Consider the following 22,048-nt stretch of genomic DNA (forward strand, 5'->3'; position numbering starts at 1 on the left):
TAATATTTGCAACGAACAAGATACCTTTTAGTGCCACAAAAATGAGTTTTTCTCGGATACTACGCATAGAAATTTAATCTTAACCATGTCATTTGGTCAGCTTGATGTTGTCTAACTGATATATATTGTAAAGTACCCAAAATCCTTACACGTATTTTGTAAATTTATTTTGTTTATTATAAAACAAGGAAGGGATATTCAAACTGCTTAGGAAAATAAAAACAGATAACGTAGGCATCACACCACAATTATAGGAAGTTTTCCTATACGGAAATAACAAAGTAAGACATTTCATAAGGAGATCTGAGCTAAGTTCTACGCTACAACCAGGAAGCACCTGAATTCCGGAAAGGAGTTGTGCTGGTTGAGGACGGAGAGTAGACTGGGGAGTTATAATTAAGATCGCATAGTGTAAAGACATCGATTGGAGATTATCAGAGCTGAACTACCTGTGAGTATTACATCTATTTACGATGTTGGATAATCATAATGGTTAAGTTTCTGTGCCATTACGATTTAGTAGATTTTTCTAGTTAAAACCATTACGAGTCCTGATAGCTTGTGGTGTGATGTCAAAAATATCCAAAAGAAATTAATTATTTCAATTCTTATGCTAAGAAGATTAGTTAAATTCATCCTTGAGATGTCTAAATACACGGTGTTACAAATTTCAGATGAGCTACGCTCTACCCCCAAGTATAAAAAGTTTCTAAGATACTAAATCATTCCAGTTAGAAATTTGTAGCACACGTTAATATATATATATATATATATATATATATATATATATATATATATATATATATATATATATATATATATATATATATATATATATATATATATATATATATATATATATATATGTTTGTGGTGGACAATCTCGTGCTCATGGGTTTCTCGTGGTTCTCCCATTTCTTTCCACATTCTATTACTCATTTGCCTTAATCATCCATCTCCTTTAGTCTAAAGGGCATAAACGTGGGACGTTAAACTGAAAGATTAAATTTTTAATAGTGTTATAATGAAGAGCTTGATTACGATAGTCAATTTAACCTTAACAGGTAGCGTGGTTCTGGTACAGAAGCGATTTTTAAGTTTACAAACTGTTTCATTTTCCTCGATTTTTCCAAAAAAATTACACATGAGCTTTTACAATTCCCCCTATCATATTGTTCAGCTTAATGAGATTTATCGATTAATATACGAGGTGCAACCCAAAATATCCGAGCTTTTTTTTTACTGGGCAAACTAGTAGTGGTAGCAGAGATTCCACCGCTAGGTGTCAAGAGGTACGTGTATTAGCTACTGCACCATAAAATTGCGTCATCTTTGGTGCATTCAGTTGTAAGTTGTAGTTGTGCGTGTCAGGACGTGTTTTAGGCGTGTCTGCGATTTTTTAAATGGCTAGCGTTAAGGAGCAACGGATTTGCATCCAGTTCTGTACCAAGTTGACGAAAACTGCAGCCGTAACCCATTGCACGTTTAAAGATGTATTTGGTGAGAGTACAGTGAGTCAAGCAAGAACATTTGAGAGGTTCAAGCTTTTCAAAGAAGGCCGCGAACCTGCGGAAGATTATAAACATTCTGGCTGACCGTCAGTATGCACAACACCGGAAATTACCATGAAAGTGCATAATGTGATTCGCGAAGACAGAAGACAGACAAATCACAATGTTTGTAAGACTTCGAGTATCGTACGGTGCATCTGAAGAACATGAGACGAATTGTAGCAAAGTTTGTCCCTCGCCTTTTCAGCACCGAAAAAAAAAAAAGGATTCAGATGCGCACTGAGCTGCAACAAAGAGTTCGAGATTGTCCAAACTTCTTATCCAGAGTCTATCCAGGTTACGAATCGTGGGTCTATTGTTATTAACCGGATACGAAGCAGCAATCATCACAATGGAAGACGGCATCTTCTCAAAGGCCGAATCAAGCTCGACAAGTTCGCAGCAATATCAAGTCGGTGCTGATATTTTTTTTCGTCATTCGAGGAATTGTGCCTAAGGAGTTTGTTCCACCTGGTCAGAATGTCAACCGAAAGTTTTAGTGGGAGTTTTGAAGAAACTGGGGGGAAGATGTTCGTCGCAAACAGCCAGAGCTATGGCAACGGAAAGACTGGTTGCTGCACCATGATTACGCGCCCGGGCACACCTCGCTCGTTGTGAGGGAATTCCTGAACAAAAACAACACGTCAACCGTTCCCCACCCTCCCTACTCCCCGTGCAACTTCTATCTATTCCCGAAGATGAAATTTGCGTTGAAAGGGCCATATTTTGACTCCATGAAGACATCCAAGTGGAATCGCAACGTGTCCTGAATACCCTTCACCGTGCGGACTTCCAGGAGTGCTTCTAAAAGTGGGAACAACGCTGGGATCGTTGCATACACGCTAGAATGGTCTACTTTGAAGGTGGCGGAGGATATTTGGGCGTAAGTATAGTTTTCTGATTTTTTAAATGACGTTCTCGGATATTTTGGTTAGCATCTCGTATGTGGCATGTTGGAACTTTTTTTTTTTTGTTAAATGCCAATCATATTGTAGAATTAAACTAAGAGTGCCTATTTAGAACTAATATATTCAAATTACATTCTACATTCAAAGTACAAGAGTACAAAATGTAACTTTGCAAAGTAATACATTATATTTGCATCCTCTATAGCATAATTACAATCCTTTAAATATTTGGGGAAAGCACTTTGACTCTTCTTCGTAAAAAGCAAATATCTATCCTGTACAGAGATGCAAAATTTTTGTATGTGATATATTTCTGTAAAGTAACCGTATTAGGTTTATTTCAACTTACTACCTACTGCCTAGTGTTATGATACTTTTCTAAACAGTCTCGTCTGCCATTCTCGCAATCATGGTAAGTTTTATTTATCATAAACAAGCGTCAACTTCCGTCGTTAAATACGAGAACATTTGATCTAAATCAAACACATATTAAAACAAATTGTCACTTAATTTAACAGACTTTCATTTTTCCGGCAACAATTGTGAAAAGCAAGCCTTGTAAAAACAAATACATTGACACAAAAAATTAAATCTCTCAGTTTTACGTTCAACGACTATGCCATGTAAGCTAAAGGAGACTGTGGCGATCAGAATGAAAGAAGTTGTGACATAAACAATGTTTGAGGAAACGGAAGAACTTCGAGCAACCCATACCCACGGTATGTGTCCACCGAAAAGTCCACTTGGCGCGAGCTCAGATCAAACCAAGGATCTCACACACAAGAGTTGAACGTTCTACCACCGAGATCTTACCTTTACACACATTACGCCGGTGCTGTGATTTAGTATTTAGGAATTCGTATTTTACATCCTTCAAACAATATTTTATTATCTAAAGGTCGTCCTTTAAGTTAGTTGTCCGTAGCATAGATGCTACGTTGCTCCAAGTTCCATTATGCGACTTGGGCTGGATTCGTAACAGATACATGAATAGTTGGTAAACATCAACTTGATGGAGGGACTGTTGTACATATCCCTGTTTAAAATCAGGACCAATTCCTAAAAATGTTCCCCACATTTCAGGTATATCAGGATGGAAACTGTGGGCTACGTTATCCTCCAAAGTAAATCCATTTTCATCTGCATTAAACATATAATTACGCTTCGGTATTAACAGAAGATCTGGAGCTCTTGCATTATTTCGGTAATGAAGATCCTCTGGAATTTCGTGCTTACGGTACACATTTATTCCTGTAATTGTTCTTAATTTACTGTAAAGATTCTCAGTTGCACTCTCACTTGTGGTATAAATTATACGGTACCCCATTCCAAAAGCTGTATGTAATATATCCTTTGAAAACATATCCCTTGTATGGAATGCGTCATGTGGCCACAGATAGTTTGTTAGATTAATCCTTTTCAAATAATAATCTTTATAGTTATATTTGGTACCATGATCAGAAAGGATTACAACGTTAGTTTGGCTAAGTATATTAAATTTTTCCGCATAGAAGAAGAAAAACCTAATTAAATTGTTTATTTCCCTTAGTGCAAAGCGCAATTTTGTTTTAGTAGACTCAGTGTTTGCCACTTTGTTTAAGGCATCATAATTAATCATAACCAGATCGTATCCTCGAAGAATTGAGTTCACAGCATCATAGAGATCTTCTTGCATAGTTACTACTGATGAGTTAGGCTGTCTGTGATACGAGTACAAATTTTTGTTTGAAGAATTATTGTATGTCATCTTACAAAGAGACCACCTTTTAACTTTTACTTTCAAGTTGTGCTTCAGTGCACTGATCCAAATTGGTTCACTCTGAAACCACTCACACTCATCTAACTCACCCATCCGGAAATTAACAATTTTCCAACGTTTTTGATCGAACATAGCATCACTGAGCATTCCGTGACTTTCTGGATACAAACCCGTGCTTAAGGTCATCCAACATGGACCACAATGAGGAGGGAATACTGGAATTACACGTTCTACATGGACACCTTTGGCAGCAAACCTGTGGAAAGCTTGTAAGTGAGAAGACTTGTTGTAGAAATCCCATCGTAATCCATCAAACATAATTACTATCAAAGGTCGACTCACCACTACCGTTGCAAAAGCACATACAACTATTAAAGGTATGAAAATGTTCATGATAACTCTTCCCTGTGAATAACTACTGACCACAGATCACATAGCCAAGGTTCGTATATACACTACAGCAAGGTTCGTATATACACTACAGGTTGCGCCAGCCCAATCGTTGGATGTGTGACGTCACCGGGTAAGCAGACGCGAGTATTTTCTTGCAGCAAAATTCCCGTCCAAAACCACAAAATTTCCCGATGTGATGCAAAATTTCCCGCTAACCTAAATAGATATAGTTTACATCTAGTAGTGAACAATTTTTAAAAATACCGCTTTAGACAGACTATGATGTACAATGGAATTCATTCTCGTAGTATAAAAAGGTATTATTTACAGTTATGCATGATAAGGTAAAAAACATTTTTTAAAATACTGTGTACACTTTTTTGTAACGAACAGTATGTCGTTCTTTATGGGTCTTCTTCCTTCTTTTAGGAATTGCAGTTTAATTTAAGGTGCAGATATCTGTCCCTGTCGTCTGTCACCAATTATCTAAACGATATCAATCAATGAAAATGATCATAATTTAAACATAAATAAATGATTTAAAACAATAAACATTTCTGCTTTTCGAATATTTTTATTAGTTTTGAAGATATTATAGAAAAACTAAAATTAGCAGTAGTTTAATTTCGCTGAAGTGAAGACCCTTAAAGAAAGTCCTCGTAAAGTGAATCTGCACTCATGAATGCAACTCCTACCCTGAGAAACAATTTTTAAGGCATTAAATTAATTTCGTGAAGAAATAACTACATATAACAAGATAGCACATGATCGGTCCATACACATCATATACAGGCATATTGTCAATCTGTACGCAATAATCTGAGCATGCGCCAAAGTAATAACATGCCAGAACGTCTTAAGAAATCTTTTAAATCAAGAAAAGTGAAAAAAATGTTTGCTTTTTTTTTAAAAAAAAAAAAGTCACGGAATATTCTCAATCTACGCCAATTTTGGGAAGTCGCCTGTAGTGCTTAGCACTAATATTCTTTAATTTTATAGTTATACAAAACAGATTACTGCTAGTATGCATCAAAATAATGTCAATTGCTTTCCGTGTCCACATACTCAATTTTAGTACCACCGCATAGCGATTTTCGTTTGTTTTATTAGATATAATGTTGGATAGAAATAGAACAAGTTCTAATTTAGAGCAGTTGTGTCAAATGTTGTAACCAACCAAAAGTTGCATACAACTTGGTATCATAAATGTTCAAATTCCACTTTGATGAAATATTTGATACAATATATGATGGAATATTTGTTCGTCTATAGCGTATTTAAAAAAGTTGAGAATGTCTCCATTTCCCGTTTCCAGCCTATTTTAAAGAAAAATTCCCGCATTCCCGCCAGTGCTCAGAATTTCGCATTTTACGGGAAATTTCCCGCAAACTGGCATATCTGACTTGGCTGTGCTTACCACATGACGTCACACGTGTTCGGCATAGTTCGTAATCTCAGTTTGCGGCGCCCCCCTGCACATAGTCATACTGACTTTTAACTATTTTGCTTCACATGCATTACACATTTTCTTTTTTCTTAACTTCAATTTAGGTCTTCCATCTTCAAGTGCATACCTTTGACCTCAGTTACCTATATCACTGAGTTTTGTTATAAAGATTTTTTTTTGTGATATAATAACTTTAATTAAAAAAAAAGATATCAAAATGATGAAAGATGCCGGATCTACACGTCTATCAATCAGTAAAAGAAATGAAAGTTCAATTTTGAATTCTGTTTCTTTTCCTTTTTCTTTCTCTTTTACTTCAATTGATAATATATGTGTTCAGGTGCAGACCCAGGTCCCAGTCATCTTACATACGTGAGTTTTGTAACACAGTAATTTTTATTGTAAAAATTAATAATAAAGTTGAATGATAACGCTATTTCTTTGGCACTTTCCTAAAGGCAACTATACATGAATACACGATTTATGTAGTTCTCTAACCATGAAATGTACTCCTAGTAGGATGAATTACTTATTGCGAAAGGAATCGTATTCCTGGATGAGATTCACTTTACAAGGACTGTTTAATCGTTATGGGTTTAAATACAGCGTGCGGACATATGCCACGAAAACGATAGCGCTAAAAACACAGAACAATTTTACTAAAGATAGCCACTAAAAAGCAGGAATTGTATCTAACCGAAAGATATGGCGAGAATGATAAGCGCGGGGGTGCATCAGTAGAGAGAAGGCGCATCAGCGACGGTGGGTATACGCGTAAGAGAGAAGGTATACGCGTACATTGTGTTTCTCATGTTGTTTAATGCCTTACGTGTTTGAATGCTTTAGACAAAATACACTGTACAGACATACGAGTTTAGTTTATCATGGCTTCCTTATGTACCATTACGTAGTCATACAATTTCGATTATTAGCAATGTCAGAAGTAAGATCCTCATATATTTTCATTTCTTATATATTCTTCTCTTGAAATAATATTTGATATTTCTTCTGTAAATTCTACGAATATATGGTTGCCTAAAATACAGGATAGCATCATCTGGAACAGAACAACTTAAAAGATGAACCTTCTTATTGGTCTGGACATCAAAATCATACTTTCCCAGCACATTTAATTAATGATCTAACTAAATAAGTATAGAAATTGTACAAAGTAATTAGAGTTTCCAATACACATAACAGAGTATAAATGGTAGATATGTGTTCTACCACAACCTAGTAGTAATACAGATTAGTGTCACACAAAATTCTACGAAAGTTTAGTTGTTTTAAACAAAATAATAGCGATGTAGAGTAAGAATCTAGATGGCAATATTTGAAGAATTTCTTGGTAAAAATATTTAATTCACAAAAAAGGACTATCGCCTAAGGAACTTATTTGTGCATGATTCATACCTGAAACTAAAATATAAGGTAAAAATATTGACTAGGTAATGCATTAATTGGAAATTTGGAGCGAAGCGATCGATCTTTATTCAAGGGCACCGATCCAGGGGGACCAGGGGGCTCGGGCCCCCCAAAAACTCATGTGGGTTCCCTCATTGTATTTGTGAATATACAATATTTGGCATAATTTGAATGCAATTTATCTTAAAATACTCATACATATATACCGTCTGCATTTGAATGGGCTCCCCCAAACTTACAGAGAAATTAGCGCCCTTGCCTTTATTCATTATTCATAGAATTGTTTATTGCATCACTTGTTTTCGTGACCGAACACGATATGCAAATAGTTGAATTTGGAATATTAGCGAAAAGCATAACGGTGTTGAAAAGTTGTGTTCGCAGAATAAAACGAAAACGTCTTCGCCCTATTCCTAAGCAGAACATTCTATAAAGATAACCAAGAAAGTTCTATCGCTTTTTGTAGAGGTCTGTGTTCAATTGACCCTCACACCGTGAGTTGAACGCAAATGGAGATAAGGCGAAGAACACTTGTTGGTGTGGATACATCCAACAGACTACCTGGTTTGGCAGTTCAGTTACACCGTGAACTTTCGTAAGGACAGAGTGAACATGGGACCTCCACAGAGCGCCATAAGGCGTGAATGCTGTACGAGTTCAAACTAGGGTCAAACGCCGCTGCAGCGGAGCGGAAGATATGCCAGGCCTTTGGTGGGAGTGCCGTTACTGCGCGGACTGTGCAGCGGTGGTTTAACAAGTTTAAAGACGGTAACAAAACACTCGAAAACGGACTACGTTCAGGAAGACCAACACATGTACAAAATTAAGATCTTCAGGCAGCAACTGAGGCGAACAGTGTCCAGACATGTGAGGAACTGGAGTGGAGAAACCATTCCGCAGCACCTCCATCAACTTGGGAGGCACTACAAGTTGGGTCGATGTTTCTCACATCATTTGACTCTGGGCTAGAAAGGAAAACGAGAAGGGACCTATGTTTCTTTACTGTTTCGTTTGAGGAAGGAGCCATTTCTAAACACAGTGTTGACATGTGATGAGAAGTGAGTCCTGTACGAAGTTTCACGGCGACGTCATCATTGGTTGGCATCTCACGAACCGGTTCCAAAACAACCGAGACAAGCACTGCACCAGAAGAAGGTCCTTCTGTTTGTTTGGTGGACTGCTGGCTTCATCATGCATCGGAACCATGCACCATATTCGAAGATGGTGGGTGAAAAAGCAAAAGAACTTTCTTGGTAACCTTTATATTTTCCATTATTTACAAAGATAATTCATGCGCCAAATTCTTTTCCAATGTTAAGTCTATGGGCATCCCGTTTTTCGATTATTATTCCTCAATAGTAAGTCCGATCTTAAGTACGACCCGTTACAACACTCGGCTCAGGTCTCAAATCACCATGTCATTCTTAAGAACTGTTCAGGCACCTCAAAGAAGTATCCGGATAAGCAAACGCCTAAGTCGATTAAACAGGAGCTTCGCTTCAATTAGTATAAGAATAATTAGCGTGTAATTCTTCCTAAGGAAAACAATTACACACATATCAACTTCCTAACACCTCATCTGTATTTCGCAAGATATTTTCAAGTTCCTTTAATGAATTTAAGCAGAGATTCTGGACATCCTTTGGCATCGAGCTCTTCTGTGGTAATGAACTGTCTTCGCTTGGTACAATTCATTCAGATTCCCATGCATCCCAATAGGTTGCGAAACAAAACAAGTTTACGGTCCTTTCTGTTTTCAAGAGAGTGCCATCAACAGAATTGTGTACCTAGATGTGTTGGAATACTTTTAATTCCACAGATTAATAAAAACACCAAGAACGTTGCATACACTTCCAACAAGATGGCTCACTAACACATCGAGGCCGGGAATTTCTTCAATAACCGCTTTCCAGGTATATGGATAGATCTAGATAGCCTTCTCGTTGAGCGGATCTGGAACTTCTCTATTTTAACTTCTGGGAATCCATCAAGAATAAAATTTATAAACCACTTTTCAGGCATATCTCACTCAGCTTCGAGCACGAATCTACGCCGCTGTTGAAGAAGTTATAATACCTGACATGCTGCTACGGATTTGGCAGGAAACTGACTTTAGACGGGATGTCTGCCAAATCAGCAATATGATTAAATTCTCATTGTGTCTTCCAGGTACAAAAAGATTGATCTATTTTACTAAAAAATGATACAAAAATCAACTCTGTAAATAACCTGAATAAATTTATATGAATTTACAAAGTTGTAAGTCATTTTTGAAGGACCTTGTAGTTATCTTGCAATAGACTTAATATTCGACCAGTTTTAAAACAAAACTTTACGTTTAATATAAGAAAATGCCGAACATTCTTCCTCATTTTAATATATGTAGCACATCATTTATTTATTTTTCAATTCGAAAACATATACCGTCTTCTCTTATACACAATAGTGATGAAATAAGGATAAAAAGAAAATGGCTATCAAGAACTCTTCTCAGTTTGTTGTGTTGACGCCCCACCCTTGACTACATAATAGCAAGGATCGGAATTTGAGATGGAGATCATCAACTCTTGTCTTGACACCTCATTACCAACTCGATGTCTCGCTCTCGAGGGCCATTCTAAGCTACGACAAAAGCCTTTGGTGGTGGCTCTTTTGTTTTATCCTTCTTCATCAACCGTTGTTGTGTTTAGTGTACAACTATAGCAGCAGCCACTTCCGAGAAAGCGTTCTGTGTGGATTAACGCACCCAGGGAAAATTTCCAGCAACAGAATTAACACATCGAGCTTAATAGCTGTCAGTGAAAAACTCTCAGAAACAAAAGACGAAAAACAAAGCGTAAACTTGTTGATGTTTCTTCTTGAATGACACTACAGGACGAAACTGTAGCGGTAATTCAAGGAAGTCATTTGGCAGAAGGATTCTACTGCCAACAATATACTCTTGAATAAAATTCTTGGAATAGCTAAGCTTTTGTTTACATTATTCGAATAAGCTTTTCAAATTAAGACTTCTTCAGAAAATATACCCAATTTAAACTCTAAAATAGCAAACTTCTCAATGTGCCTCGTTAATTCTAACAATATGAAATGCACCACTCTCACCTTCCTTCTAGTTGTAGTACAAGGGTGTTTCACATTTTCCAGATTAATTGTTCTGATATTCGGGTACTGACAGAGAAACTCCCACAGTAAAAACATTAACATTTACACAAACTCGACCAACAATAATCAATCTATGCATTGGCCAACTATTGATGATGCAATATTTAAGAAACATACCAGTATCTATGTAACGATTTAGCTGAGCGTTATTCTGTACCTTCTTAACAGCCTTCACCTTCAAAACTAATACAAATACCACACTCACACGTGCTAGCCACCAGACCAGTGTGGATGGCAACTGCGTTTTAAGTTAATGTATTCAAAATATATACAATACACTCAGCAGCGCAAATCTGTCTTCAACATTTGGGGGGACGGGTAAGACCGTTCCTATATACAGGGACGTACGCGGGGGGTTTCTGGGGATCCGGACCCCCCGAAATTTCGACTTTGTGTAAATTTAGCATAATTTTAGGGGCAATTTTGGGAATTTTAATATAAAATACCTTCATATTGAGTTTGGACCCCCCGAAATAAATTCCTGCGTTCGCTACTGCCCATATATACAAAGTACTTCAAAACAAAAATGACAATGTTTGGAAGGTGATTCCTGACACCAAGATAAGACAAAAAGTATAGACCAATTTGGGTGCACAAATGCTTCCTTTCGGAGTTACAGGCTGCTGAAATCATGAAAAATTGAACTTTAAAGGGCCATAGATTCAAAACTATGGAACTTACCGCAGTCGGGTCAAGACTTCACTTACGAACTACTATATGCCCTATCCAAATATCCTTGTTTCAGAATCCTGCGGTACTTCCGCAACAATTTTTATAGAGGTAGTTGGTGAGTACTTCAAATTATATGCCCGTAACCAAACTCCCTCTATAAAAACTGTTGCGGAAGTACCTAAGGGTTTTGAAACATGGATTTTTGGATACGGCACATACTAGATCCTAAGTGAAGTCTTGGCCCCACTACGGTAGGGCCCATAATTTTGGACCTATGGACCTTCAAAGTTCAATTTTTCATGATTTTGGCAGTCTATAACTCCGAAAGGAAGCATTTATGCACCCAAGTTGGTCTTTCCAAAAATGATGGTCACCAGTATCTCTTACGTACAAATTATGAGATGCCCCTTCCCCGAAACGGCCTTTGGTTTGACAAAGAAAGACTTCACATTCCGTGTTTTCTCTCACTCCGTGACAATTATTTTCGTGCGAAATAGAAACTGTGCAGCCTTGTGGGCTTAGGCAGAAACCATTTACTAAAAACTGGTCGCCAGGTCTAAATTTCTAGTCGCCAATCGCGACCTGGCGACCGGAAATTTTGCGCACTATATATATAATAAGGAATGTTCAAAATATTTACGAAGTTGGAAAACAATGCTGTGGAGCATCAGGGGAGCTGAGTTGTCTGCAACTTTGGGAGATGGGCAGATTTGAGGCTTATTCTGTGGGAACATCAATTTCATCTCATTTTCCTTTGTGGCAATCAGACACAAATCATCACATTTCTCCCCCCCCAAAAAAAAACATATTTCAAATCGGATTATTGGAGGGGACATTTCCCCTCATCCCCCCGGAATTTGCGCCAGTGAATATACTGGGTGTGTCTAAAGTCCGAGTTCACAGTCCAACTTCATTATGGGTAAGGATACGAAAAAGTGGAGACGAAAGTTATTGGAAATAAGTGGTCTTCAATCTTAAATGTTGCGATTATTTTAATCACGTATCTTGTTAAAACTTTAGCAGCATAAATCGCAAAAATTGCACAACTAAAACTATTTGAGTTACCTGTTAGTATGTCTCGAAACCAGCAGCTGACAATGCGTCGGTATCAAACGTGACAAAAACTTCAGCCGCATTCATGCATTAAAAACAATATCCCTAAAATGCGTCTAATTAAACTTTAATCGAATCACTATTTCACACAATTATTTTTTTCCACACAGTTATTATGATATGAGGAATATTAGAAGTATAGTTAAGTGTTTCTATTGAATATAAAGAAAGGAAAGGTTAGGAAAACTCAAACATAGTCGTGAAAAAAAAATGTCCTTCACTTGATTATCATTTTACGTATAACATACCTACTAAATGTTTTGTCACACAATATTTCACAAGCTTGTACAGCAGGCCAATCTAGGCCAATCTACCATACCAAGATTTATCCAGATCAGAAGAATTACATAGAAATTGTACGATATTTGGAAACTATTCCGTAGCTGTTTGCACCAACAGATCTTGCATCGTTTGGCCTAATCCTCGTTTCGCCTAACCAATTATCTGACACTTTTATGACAGATAAAAGATAAGCTTTATTCCCGCCATTTTAGGCGAAATAAGGATACTCGTTTGGCCTAATCCTCGTTTTGCCTAAAATGGTGGACTATAGAAAAAATCGCGGAGATAAAACTGGAGGGAAATTTTTCGAAAAAAAAAAATCCCTACTATGTGAAGAACTGAGAAATACAAATTAGTTTTCCCATAACTAATTTGTAATAGGACTATTTGCTTTCGGAAAAGTGTTTCGACAATTGTACCAGATTTCATTCCAGTTTCAACGCATTTTTGTAACTGTTAATGCATTACAAGGGGTAGCTATTTCGAGCTACATCTGACAAAAGATCCGTAAATTTGCTCATAACTTAACAATGGACAACTGTGATCGAAATGAGTGATTTGTGACAAATCGCTCTGCTGACAAATTGCTCTTTGGATAATTCCACAATTCAAACATCTCAATGTGTCACTGACAAAGAAAGAAGAAAAATATATTTCATTTTTTATTATTACTTTTGAAATTACAACTTTTGAGTTGAATTTCCACTCGTTTCACACACTACCGGGAATGTTCATAGCATAAGTCTCTGAGATGTACAATGAGACTGAAATCCGGGCTTCTCGGTGGTTGTTTCAGCAGGAAGAAGTTGAATGCTCCTCCAAACAGATGATGGCCAACCGGGATCTGTTACGAGGGTGGTTGTCCTGCTGGTACACTCCATTTCCACTCGTATGACAGAAATAAAGATATAGTCGACTCTGGTGATCTTCGTACTTCGATACAATACTTTGGTGAATAGTAGGTACCAAAGGTCCAAAACATTACTTACAGAAAAACACTCTATAAATCAACATGGTCTCCGTTATTTTGTACAATTCCAACCTGACATGATTTCGTTGGGCTGGCACCAAATTATAGATCACTATCGGCGTGATGAGATTGAAAACGAGTCTCATCACACCAGGGTTTGCTGGTTTAAACCAGCTGTTAAAAATAAATAAATAAATATAACTGGTTTAAAGCAAATCACGAAAAATGTTCGTAAAAGTGTTCGTAAAATCTTGATGAACACCCACTTATGGGTTATTACGTTTCACTCCCGTATATTATTCGTATTATATTCAGATCTAAATTTCCCATTCATTACTCAAAAAGATTATACTACAAAAGCAACTTTTGTGTTTATTTATAAGTTTATGAATGCTTCTTTTGTGATTTTTTAATAGTTTGTTATTATTGTTATGCAATTTCAATCAAAGAAAAATTCTAAATATTCTAAATTTCTAATAATGTTTACTATTGATAAAATACATCGAAATGCTGTAGTTTTGGGGGGAGGAGGGTTCATACAAATCCCACGAGAGCCATTTATTGAAATCAGAAGTATCTTTGGTATTTATTTATGTATAAATAGGTCAGAGCCAAAGTGGACTCAAATAATTCGTATCTTTATTCACTTTTCTTACTGATATGCAAATTAAGTCTATTTCTTCTTCTTCTCGTTGTATTTCTTTAACTTGGACTAATATAAGTCGTAATGAACTAACTTGGACTAAATCAGTTCTTCTGTACTCTGCAGCATTTTGAAATTGTCCATATGTAATTCTGTATAATGGTTTCACTTGTGCAACTGGTTATCTTTTTGTCCTTCTGAAATGACTCTTGACAGTTACATTAACAAGTACCTAAAGATCAGCACAACGTATTTTTACCAGGAGTCGTTCATGAGTGAGTCGGCAAACATATCGCATTTGTGGTCAATTAGTCCCGGTTTCGAGTTCAAATGGAGGACAATTTCTCTCGGATGTAAGCCGTGAAGCGGTTTGATTCCGCTTTAAGCTTATGTGACCTCTTCCAGCATAACCCGGTTGTTACACAATAACCCAAGATGAAACAAACTTATTTCTCTATATATGTGATATAAATACATACAGCAAATTATTTAAACAAAAAAACCTGGTTCAAACCCAAAAAATACCGGGTTTAAACAAAAACAAAAAAAATTATTGTTTAGCATTTTTAAACATGGTTTTTGCCAACCCTGCATTGCACCATGTTACTCGTTTCTATGGTCCAGTCACAGCATTCTGTACTGGTGTTCGGTGCAGTGAGCAAAGTTATGAAGACATTTATACCTTGTTCTCTTACATGTGAGTTTCTTTTACATTGTTAAATTACTGTAGATTTCCAAATTATGCAGATTCAATATTGAAACCGGAAATATATCTATAACTTACGGCAGGAATAGAGTGATAGTGTGAGACATGCAACCTGTTTATCGGAAACTGAATTCTCATCAAAAACGATTTCTCATTATCTCTTACGATTTTAAATATTTAGGAATCAATATTGAAACCGAAAGTTATACTAGTTCTTACTTTAATAGAAGACTCAAGCTGAGATGAAATCCATACCATCTTAAGATTTGGAATCCATACCATAAATCGTTTGGATCGTTAGAGAACGTGTCGATATATATGCGATATATGAGTAGACCAATGGCAAAACCCGTTAAATTCACTTAAAAAAAAAAAATGAGATAGTGGTTGCTCTGGAAACCTTACTTGGAAAGCTATTATTTCCAAACAGTATTCAGTAGAAAAAGCCATTTTAACTAGTTGAAAATTGAGATTGAAACATGTGCAAATTACCAAAACTTGTTAAATCCATCATGACAAAAGATGCAAAACAGTTAAATTCCTCTTCCATATTCAGTCTCATAAACTGTTAAATTCCAAATATGCAAATAACCTCATGAGAAAAGCAGAATCAAACCCGGTTAATTCCATATTTCAAACGATTTGAGGTTTCGTACTGTATAGGATTATCTGAATTTAGTTTAGTATATGAGTTTATGAGTTCAGATTAAACTATATGAGCTTAGTAACCTGAATATTTATTGCAACTCTTCGTAAATCATTCGAAATTTTATTTGGCAGGATTTGAAGTGTGCGCTTTCATTTTTTTTTATTTTTGGACTGAAAATTGAAAAAAAAAATGAAAATGAAATATTTAGTTTTAAGTCTCACGATTATGCCGGTTAGGCTAAAGGAGACGGTGATGATGAGAAATGAATGAAATGGTGGAATGAAGAAAGTGGGAGGAAACGGAAGAACCCCAAGAAAACCCACGAGCACGGTGTTTGTCCACCACAAAGTCTACACGGCGCGAGCTGGGATCGAACCAGGAACCTCAAGCACCGGGAGTTAACGCTCTACTACTGAATCACCGCGCACCCTGGACTGAAAATGAAGACACTATATGTCTTAACCTAACTGTTCGTGAAACTTTTCTGTGCTTATATTCTTTTCTCTAATAATTACTAGACAAATGCACGCAACATCTAAAGAAAACGATACTCTAGGCAGCGATAATCATAATTTTGTTATCAGACAACACCAAAATTGTCTAGAAAACGTACAAGACACATGAAAAACTGGAAACAAAATGTAGCCTAAAAGACAAGGTGAGTGGACTATCCTATGCTTAAAAGTCGTTTGTTTTGTATTTCAGGGTAACTCTTTACTTTGAACAGAACATTGTTGGATTAGGTTCTTCTCTAAACAGTCTCTTCAGCTTCAGCAGAACCTCTTTCTTAAAATGTCTCGTGTCAATTATCATTCAAAATTTTAACATGCTTCTGGTACAAGATGTTTTTAAAAAATTGCCACTTATTTACCATTTCTGATTCTCTTTCTGCCGCTGTTTTGCTCAAACTCAACATTTGCACATTTTGTTTTGCTATATTTCAAATTCATATATTGGGATAGTTGGCAAATTAATATTCACCCTATGTTAGTCCATAAAAAGTTACAAACTCTTCCAAAATATAGTCATTCAGTTTAGAAATGTATACAGATAGGTATAATTAACTCCGCTTGTAGTTACGAAGGATTTGACGATTGAAAGCAGCTCAAAGCTCACGTTTTACAAAGAGGTTTTTGAGGAATAGAAAACCGAGAAAATGGTGATGCACCAGAGGACGACGACGATATGGATTTCCATTTAGTAGATGATGATGGAGTGGAGGTTACATAACTCAATTTTTTGCACATTTGAGTCTATTGTTTTCAATTTAGAACAAAATTAATGTAGCATTTATGTATCCATATTCATTTGTGCCCTATTCATTTGTGCCATATTCATATTGTGCAATGTATAGTTGATAATACATTCCCCCCCCCTTCCCCAATATTTTAGTAGGCATAATACTGATTTCTGACTCTGGCTCCCTTTCTTTTAGATAGGTTTTGTATCTTGAGCCTCAACAAAAATGGCCGCTAGTCCAGATGCAAAAGCTGTTCTTTCCATTTTCATACCCTGTTCAAAACCTGTTAAATCCAAACTATTTTCTTCAATAACGCAATTCACAGACTAATGTGATTATACAGCTTTCCACAGACCAACACTCACATTATTCTTAATTGTTTAATGTTCTCTAGTTTCTAATGTTATTTTACAGTTATGACGTGTTTAAACAGTTTTTCTCGATTTGTCACAAATTTTAAAATGTGAATTTAACGGGTTTTGCTATTCGCTTACTTATATATATTCGTATATATCCACGGTCCTAGTAAATACATAAACAAGTTTTGGTAATCCTAACTCCTCGAAAATAGTTAATATAATATTAATCTATATATTTTGCATTTCTTAATTCTTTATATACTAGGGAATTTTCTCTTATATAATTTCCCTGTGTTAAATTTGCACGGTTTTTTCTTATTGTCCGCCATTTTAGGCGTAACGAGGATTAGGCCAAACGAGGATCCTTATTTCGCCTAAAATGGCGGACACAAATCTTATCATTTATCTGTCATAAAAGTGTCAGATAATTGGTTAGGCGAAACGAGGATTAGGCCAAACGTGGCGACACGGCACCAACAAAACGCAAAATTTGCGGCAACTTTAAATTTGTGGAGGGCTTGAGGGGGCAACTTTAAATTTGCGTTTTAGTTTGCGACAATCGGCACAGCAGTTATAATTGCATATTGTATTTTGCGTTCCTGTGTACACATTTTCCAAAGACTAATACGGAATGAAGCCCCTAGTGTCCCTGTCATTGCTTTTTTTTTTTTAAGGTAAAATCGAAGTAACGAAAAGGCAGGGACTATTACATTCTCTCGATCTTCGGTAGAAATGATTCCTCTTCTACTTTGACAATTGTTGATATATTGGACGCTCGAGAAGCCGAAGTGAAGATATTCCTGTCTTCATGTATTTGATAGTGAATTCAGGTTAAGATCATACTGCATGTGATAACTACCAAACTTTAAATATGTTGGAGACGAAAAACACAAGAAAAAGAAAAGAAACTACTGTGATATTACTTTGGGGACAGATATTGTATTACGCAGCTATTTTCCGTTAAGTTATGATAGGGTATTACTGCTGAGCATAGAAAACTAAGTTTACTAGAGAGAGAGAGAGAGAGAGAGAAAAGACGTCCATTTTTCAAAAATCAATTTCGTCCACACTCTGTGAAACGACGACTCGTATAGAGATCTCCAATGTTTCAGTAATGGAGAATTTCAAAAAGGCATACTTTCTGAAGATAAAGAAAACTAAAAAAAAAATGGATGAGAGAAAGCTGAAGAACTATTGTTGAAATCAACATGAGATATCTACCACTGCCGAATACAATATACGTGACAAAAATACAAGGGTAATTTTAGAGAAAGAGAGAGGAAAGAAATACAGCCACAGAAAATGGTACTACCTTCACGATACGAGTACACTGCGGGACCCGCATATATAATTCTATTTGCAGAGTTTTTGTCTGTTGAGTTGTTCAAAGAAGAGGCAAGAAAGAATTTAGTATCAACAGAAAGAGGCAGGCGGTGAGCAAGATAAAGTAGATCTCATACAACTTGCAGAGTGTCCACATTCACACCTTTGTAAAATGAATGAAGATTCACACAATAAGAGGGAATGACGTTCTCCTTGTAGGAATATCGTTTTAAATATTATCATTATGCGAAACTAGGGAAATCTTATATACGTACATATATATCTATCTATCAAGAAGTTTATCCACAGATTCAGTTATCACCAGAACTCTTAAACCATTAAGCGTACAACTTTAACATTTTGTGTAAATATTATCCTTGCACTCCAGATATACGTATACATACATAAGAACAAATTCCTTATTCTAGTCATCACTATATCTCCAAAGCCATTAGGGATAGAACCTTAAAAGTTTGTATAAATATTGTCCTTGCACTCTTGGCTACAGGTAAGACAGGGATTTTGCAAACTGTAACCCCCTAAGAGAGGAAAGAGGGCTTGAGGGGGTTTCTTTACTTTTTTCCTGCCTTTGTTTACAGTTTACCAGAACTCTGAAACTCTTACGTGCTCAACCTTGAAACTTCGTGAAAATAATCTCTTTGTAACCTTAGACTATATATAATGCGAAATTTGACGAAACTGTGACCAGTACGTTAGGAAAGGGGAGTTTGATTTCCTTCCCTCGTTTTCAAGATCTCCGATACCATCACCCGTAGAACTTTGAAATTTTGAATGAATATTGTCCTAGCAGTCTAGGCAAACTTACATCAGCAAGTATTTTGAAATGAAATGAAATGAAATTTTTGAGTTTTACGTCCCACGGATATGTCGGTTAGGCAAAAAGAGACGGTGATGATGAGAAATGAATGAAATGTTGGAATGAAGAAAGTGGGAGGAAATGGGAGAACCCCGAGAAAACCCAGGCACAGGGTGTTTGTCCACCACATAGTTCACTTGGGAGGCTGGGATCGAACCCGGGACCCCAAGCACCAGAGGTGAATGCTCTACCAGTGAGCCACCGCGGCCACCTCCAAGTATTTTGATACTAGAAAAATGTATATCAATCTATACCTTTAAAAAAGTATATACCTTACTCTTCAAGTGCGAAAAACGGGAATATTTACATTCTTGAAGTGAAATCTTTGATAATACAGAAACATATTTTAATTATTAATTTTTCAGTTTTGCGGTCTAGGTTTGTGCCCTTTTGACTAAAGGAGACAACAAGAAATGATTGATGTATAGAATCATAGTATGCAACACTTCTCCCTTAAGAGGCCCATCACGGTGAAATTAAAATGCCGATAATTTTACAGTAATCATGTGATATCTTCAAATAGATAAAAAAAATAATAATCGAGAAGTGGAACAAGAGCTCCCTAGACAATAATTTTTTACATACCGTTATCATGACTCACTTATCTGTTGTCGATTCCCAGCCATTTAGAAAATCGGCATTTTTTTTTTCGCGTTTCTAAATGGCTGCAAACAGAAAGCTACTAGGTGATTCATGATAACGGTACCTTATGTAAAATAATATGGTCTAGAGCGATCTTGTTCCATATTTTGATTCTCTTTTATCTATTTGAAGATATCACATAATTACTATAAAATTAGCGGTACTTTAATTTCGCAGTGATAAGGCCTCTTAAGTGGAATTTGCGTTCGCGATAGACAAGTACTGTTGCCTATTCCTTACACACTTGAATATTCTAGCTGACAAGAACAAATTTTGTTGATGTCACTGGGTTGATGTACGTACATACCTTTGTTAAGCGTACATAAATAATTTCGTTAGAGAGATCCTTTCTACTAGTGTTGTATACACTAGTTATACTGTATTATAAAACTTGACATATAAGGCTATAGATACCACATATAAAATTGCTAGAAAAAAATAATATATTGCATTATCTACTAGAAGAGAAATCCACGAAAAAATTTGATTATCAATAGATGAACAAAAATTCAATATGAACAAAACCAGGTTAGGAACTGCAAAAATAGGTTTGCTTTTGTACTTGCTTTGTATTTGCACTAAATTGCACATTAGTCACATCATTTGGTGAAGGTATCATGTATAATATATAAAAGACAATGTGAAACTATGTAATCAATTTTCACTCTCTATAAATATAGGGGGGACGCTGTTTTACTTAACGTACCACTTCTTCACGAATCCTAGAACCACCGGTGTCTTGCAATAAAGAACTCATTATTCCTATTGTTTTCTCGCTTCGTTTAGAGCTCAAGTTACTTCTAAGGATTGAAACTACATGAAACAACTGACCTGAAGTTTAACAAAGTGTTTAAACACACGCAAAGCAAGAACGTTAACAAGTGAAACAACGCTAACAGATCATCATAACGTTGTTGTGTGTATGTCGTGATGGACTTCTATCCGAAGTAGAACGTTGTGTTCCAAGTGTTTATCTTTTTCTAGAACACCCTATACAAAGCATTCCTATACCAGGCCACGGCCACCTCACTCTCCGGGCTTATCACCATGTGATTGTTTTCTATGTGCTTATCTCAAAGGTAGTTTTCATGAGCGAACCACGCACTATAGAACTAAAAGATGTAATTCGTAAGAAAAGAGAAGCAATTGCACGGCATTTGGTTTAACGTTCTGTGTGGAATTTCATTGACAGGTTGAGGAAAATCATTGACAACGGTTCTCAGTTGAATAACATCATTTTTAAACCATGGACTTTCGTAATCCAATTCTTTAAATTCAAAATTGAACTTAATTTGCTGTAATTAAAAACGAAAAATGTTTTGTTTCAAATTACAACCTTGTACTATGATTCCTAAAGTTATCAAATTTCATCCCGGACCTTAACGAATATTTCAAACCACATTAACTGAATGTGGGATATCGAGCTCGGGTCTCGCAGATCAAAAGGAACATCATTTGCTACTAAATCACGGATAAATTCTGTAACTAACTTCAAAGGTGATTTTATTATTCCTAACCTCTACATCGTTGTTTCTCCTTTAATCTTCTATTTTTAATCACAACTGACGCTTATGAAGCAAAGAATGTGTTACAATGTTTGCCCTTAACCTCTAGATATACTTTGCCGGCACTAGTGAATTAAAACTTCCGCCTTTCTCGCAGTGACATTTCCATGAAATCACAAAACTGATAAATCCATGTATTCACGGATGAAAGATAAGAGTAAACTTCTTGTTTTTGATCTGCCTCCGCAAAACAATCTCCAATGTTTGATTCATCACTGGCTGTGATAGACAAATAACGAGAACCTGACGCCTTCACAGCTTCAGGGCATCAAAAGAAGTATTGCTATCAAATGTGTGATATTAAATGATCTCAAATCACAGTTCCGTACAGAAGCTTATGGTTCATTTCTGGGAACGTGATCT

General features: G+C 36.2%; 1 protein-coding gene across 1 annotated transcript; it reads right to left on the reverse strand.

Moving 5' to 3' along the window:
• Positions 1–2,551: 2,551 nt before the first annotated feature.
• Positions 2,552–4,756, reverse strand: LOC145672763 (glycerophosphocholine cholinephosphodiesterase ENPP6-like). Its single transcript, XM_081741927.1, has one exon. It carries the CDS (start codon positions 4,608–4,610, stop codon positions 3,351–3,353), a length of 1,260 nt encoding a protein of 419 aa, XP_081598053.1. The 5' UTR covers positions 4,611–4,756; the 3' UTR covers positions 2,552–3,350.
• Between the last annotated feature and the right edge of the window lie 17,292 nt (positions 4,757–22,048).

The sequence above is a fragment of the Thermobia domestica genome, chromosome 16 (assembly GCF_964235325.1).
Source record: "Thermobia domestica chromosome 16, izTheDome1.hap1.1, whole genome shotgun sequence".
Classification (NCBI taxonomy): Eukaryota; Metazoa; Arthropoda; class Insecta; order Zygentoma; family Lepismatidae; genus Thermobia; species Thermobia domestica.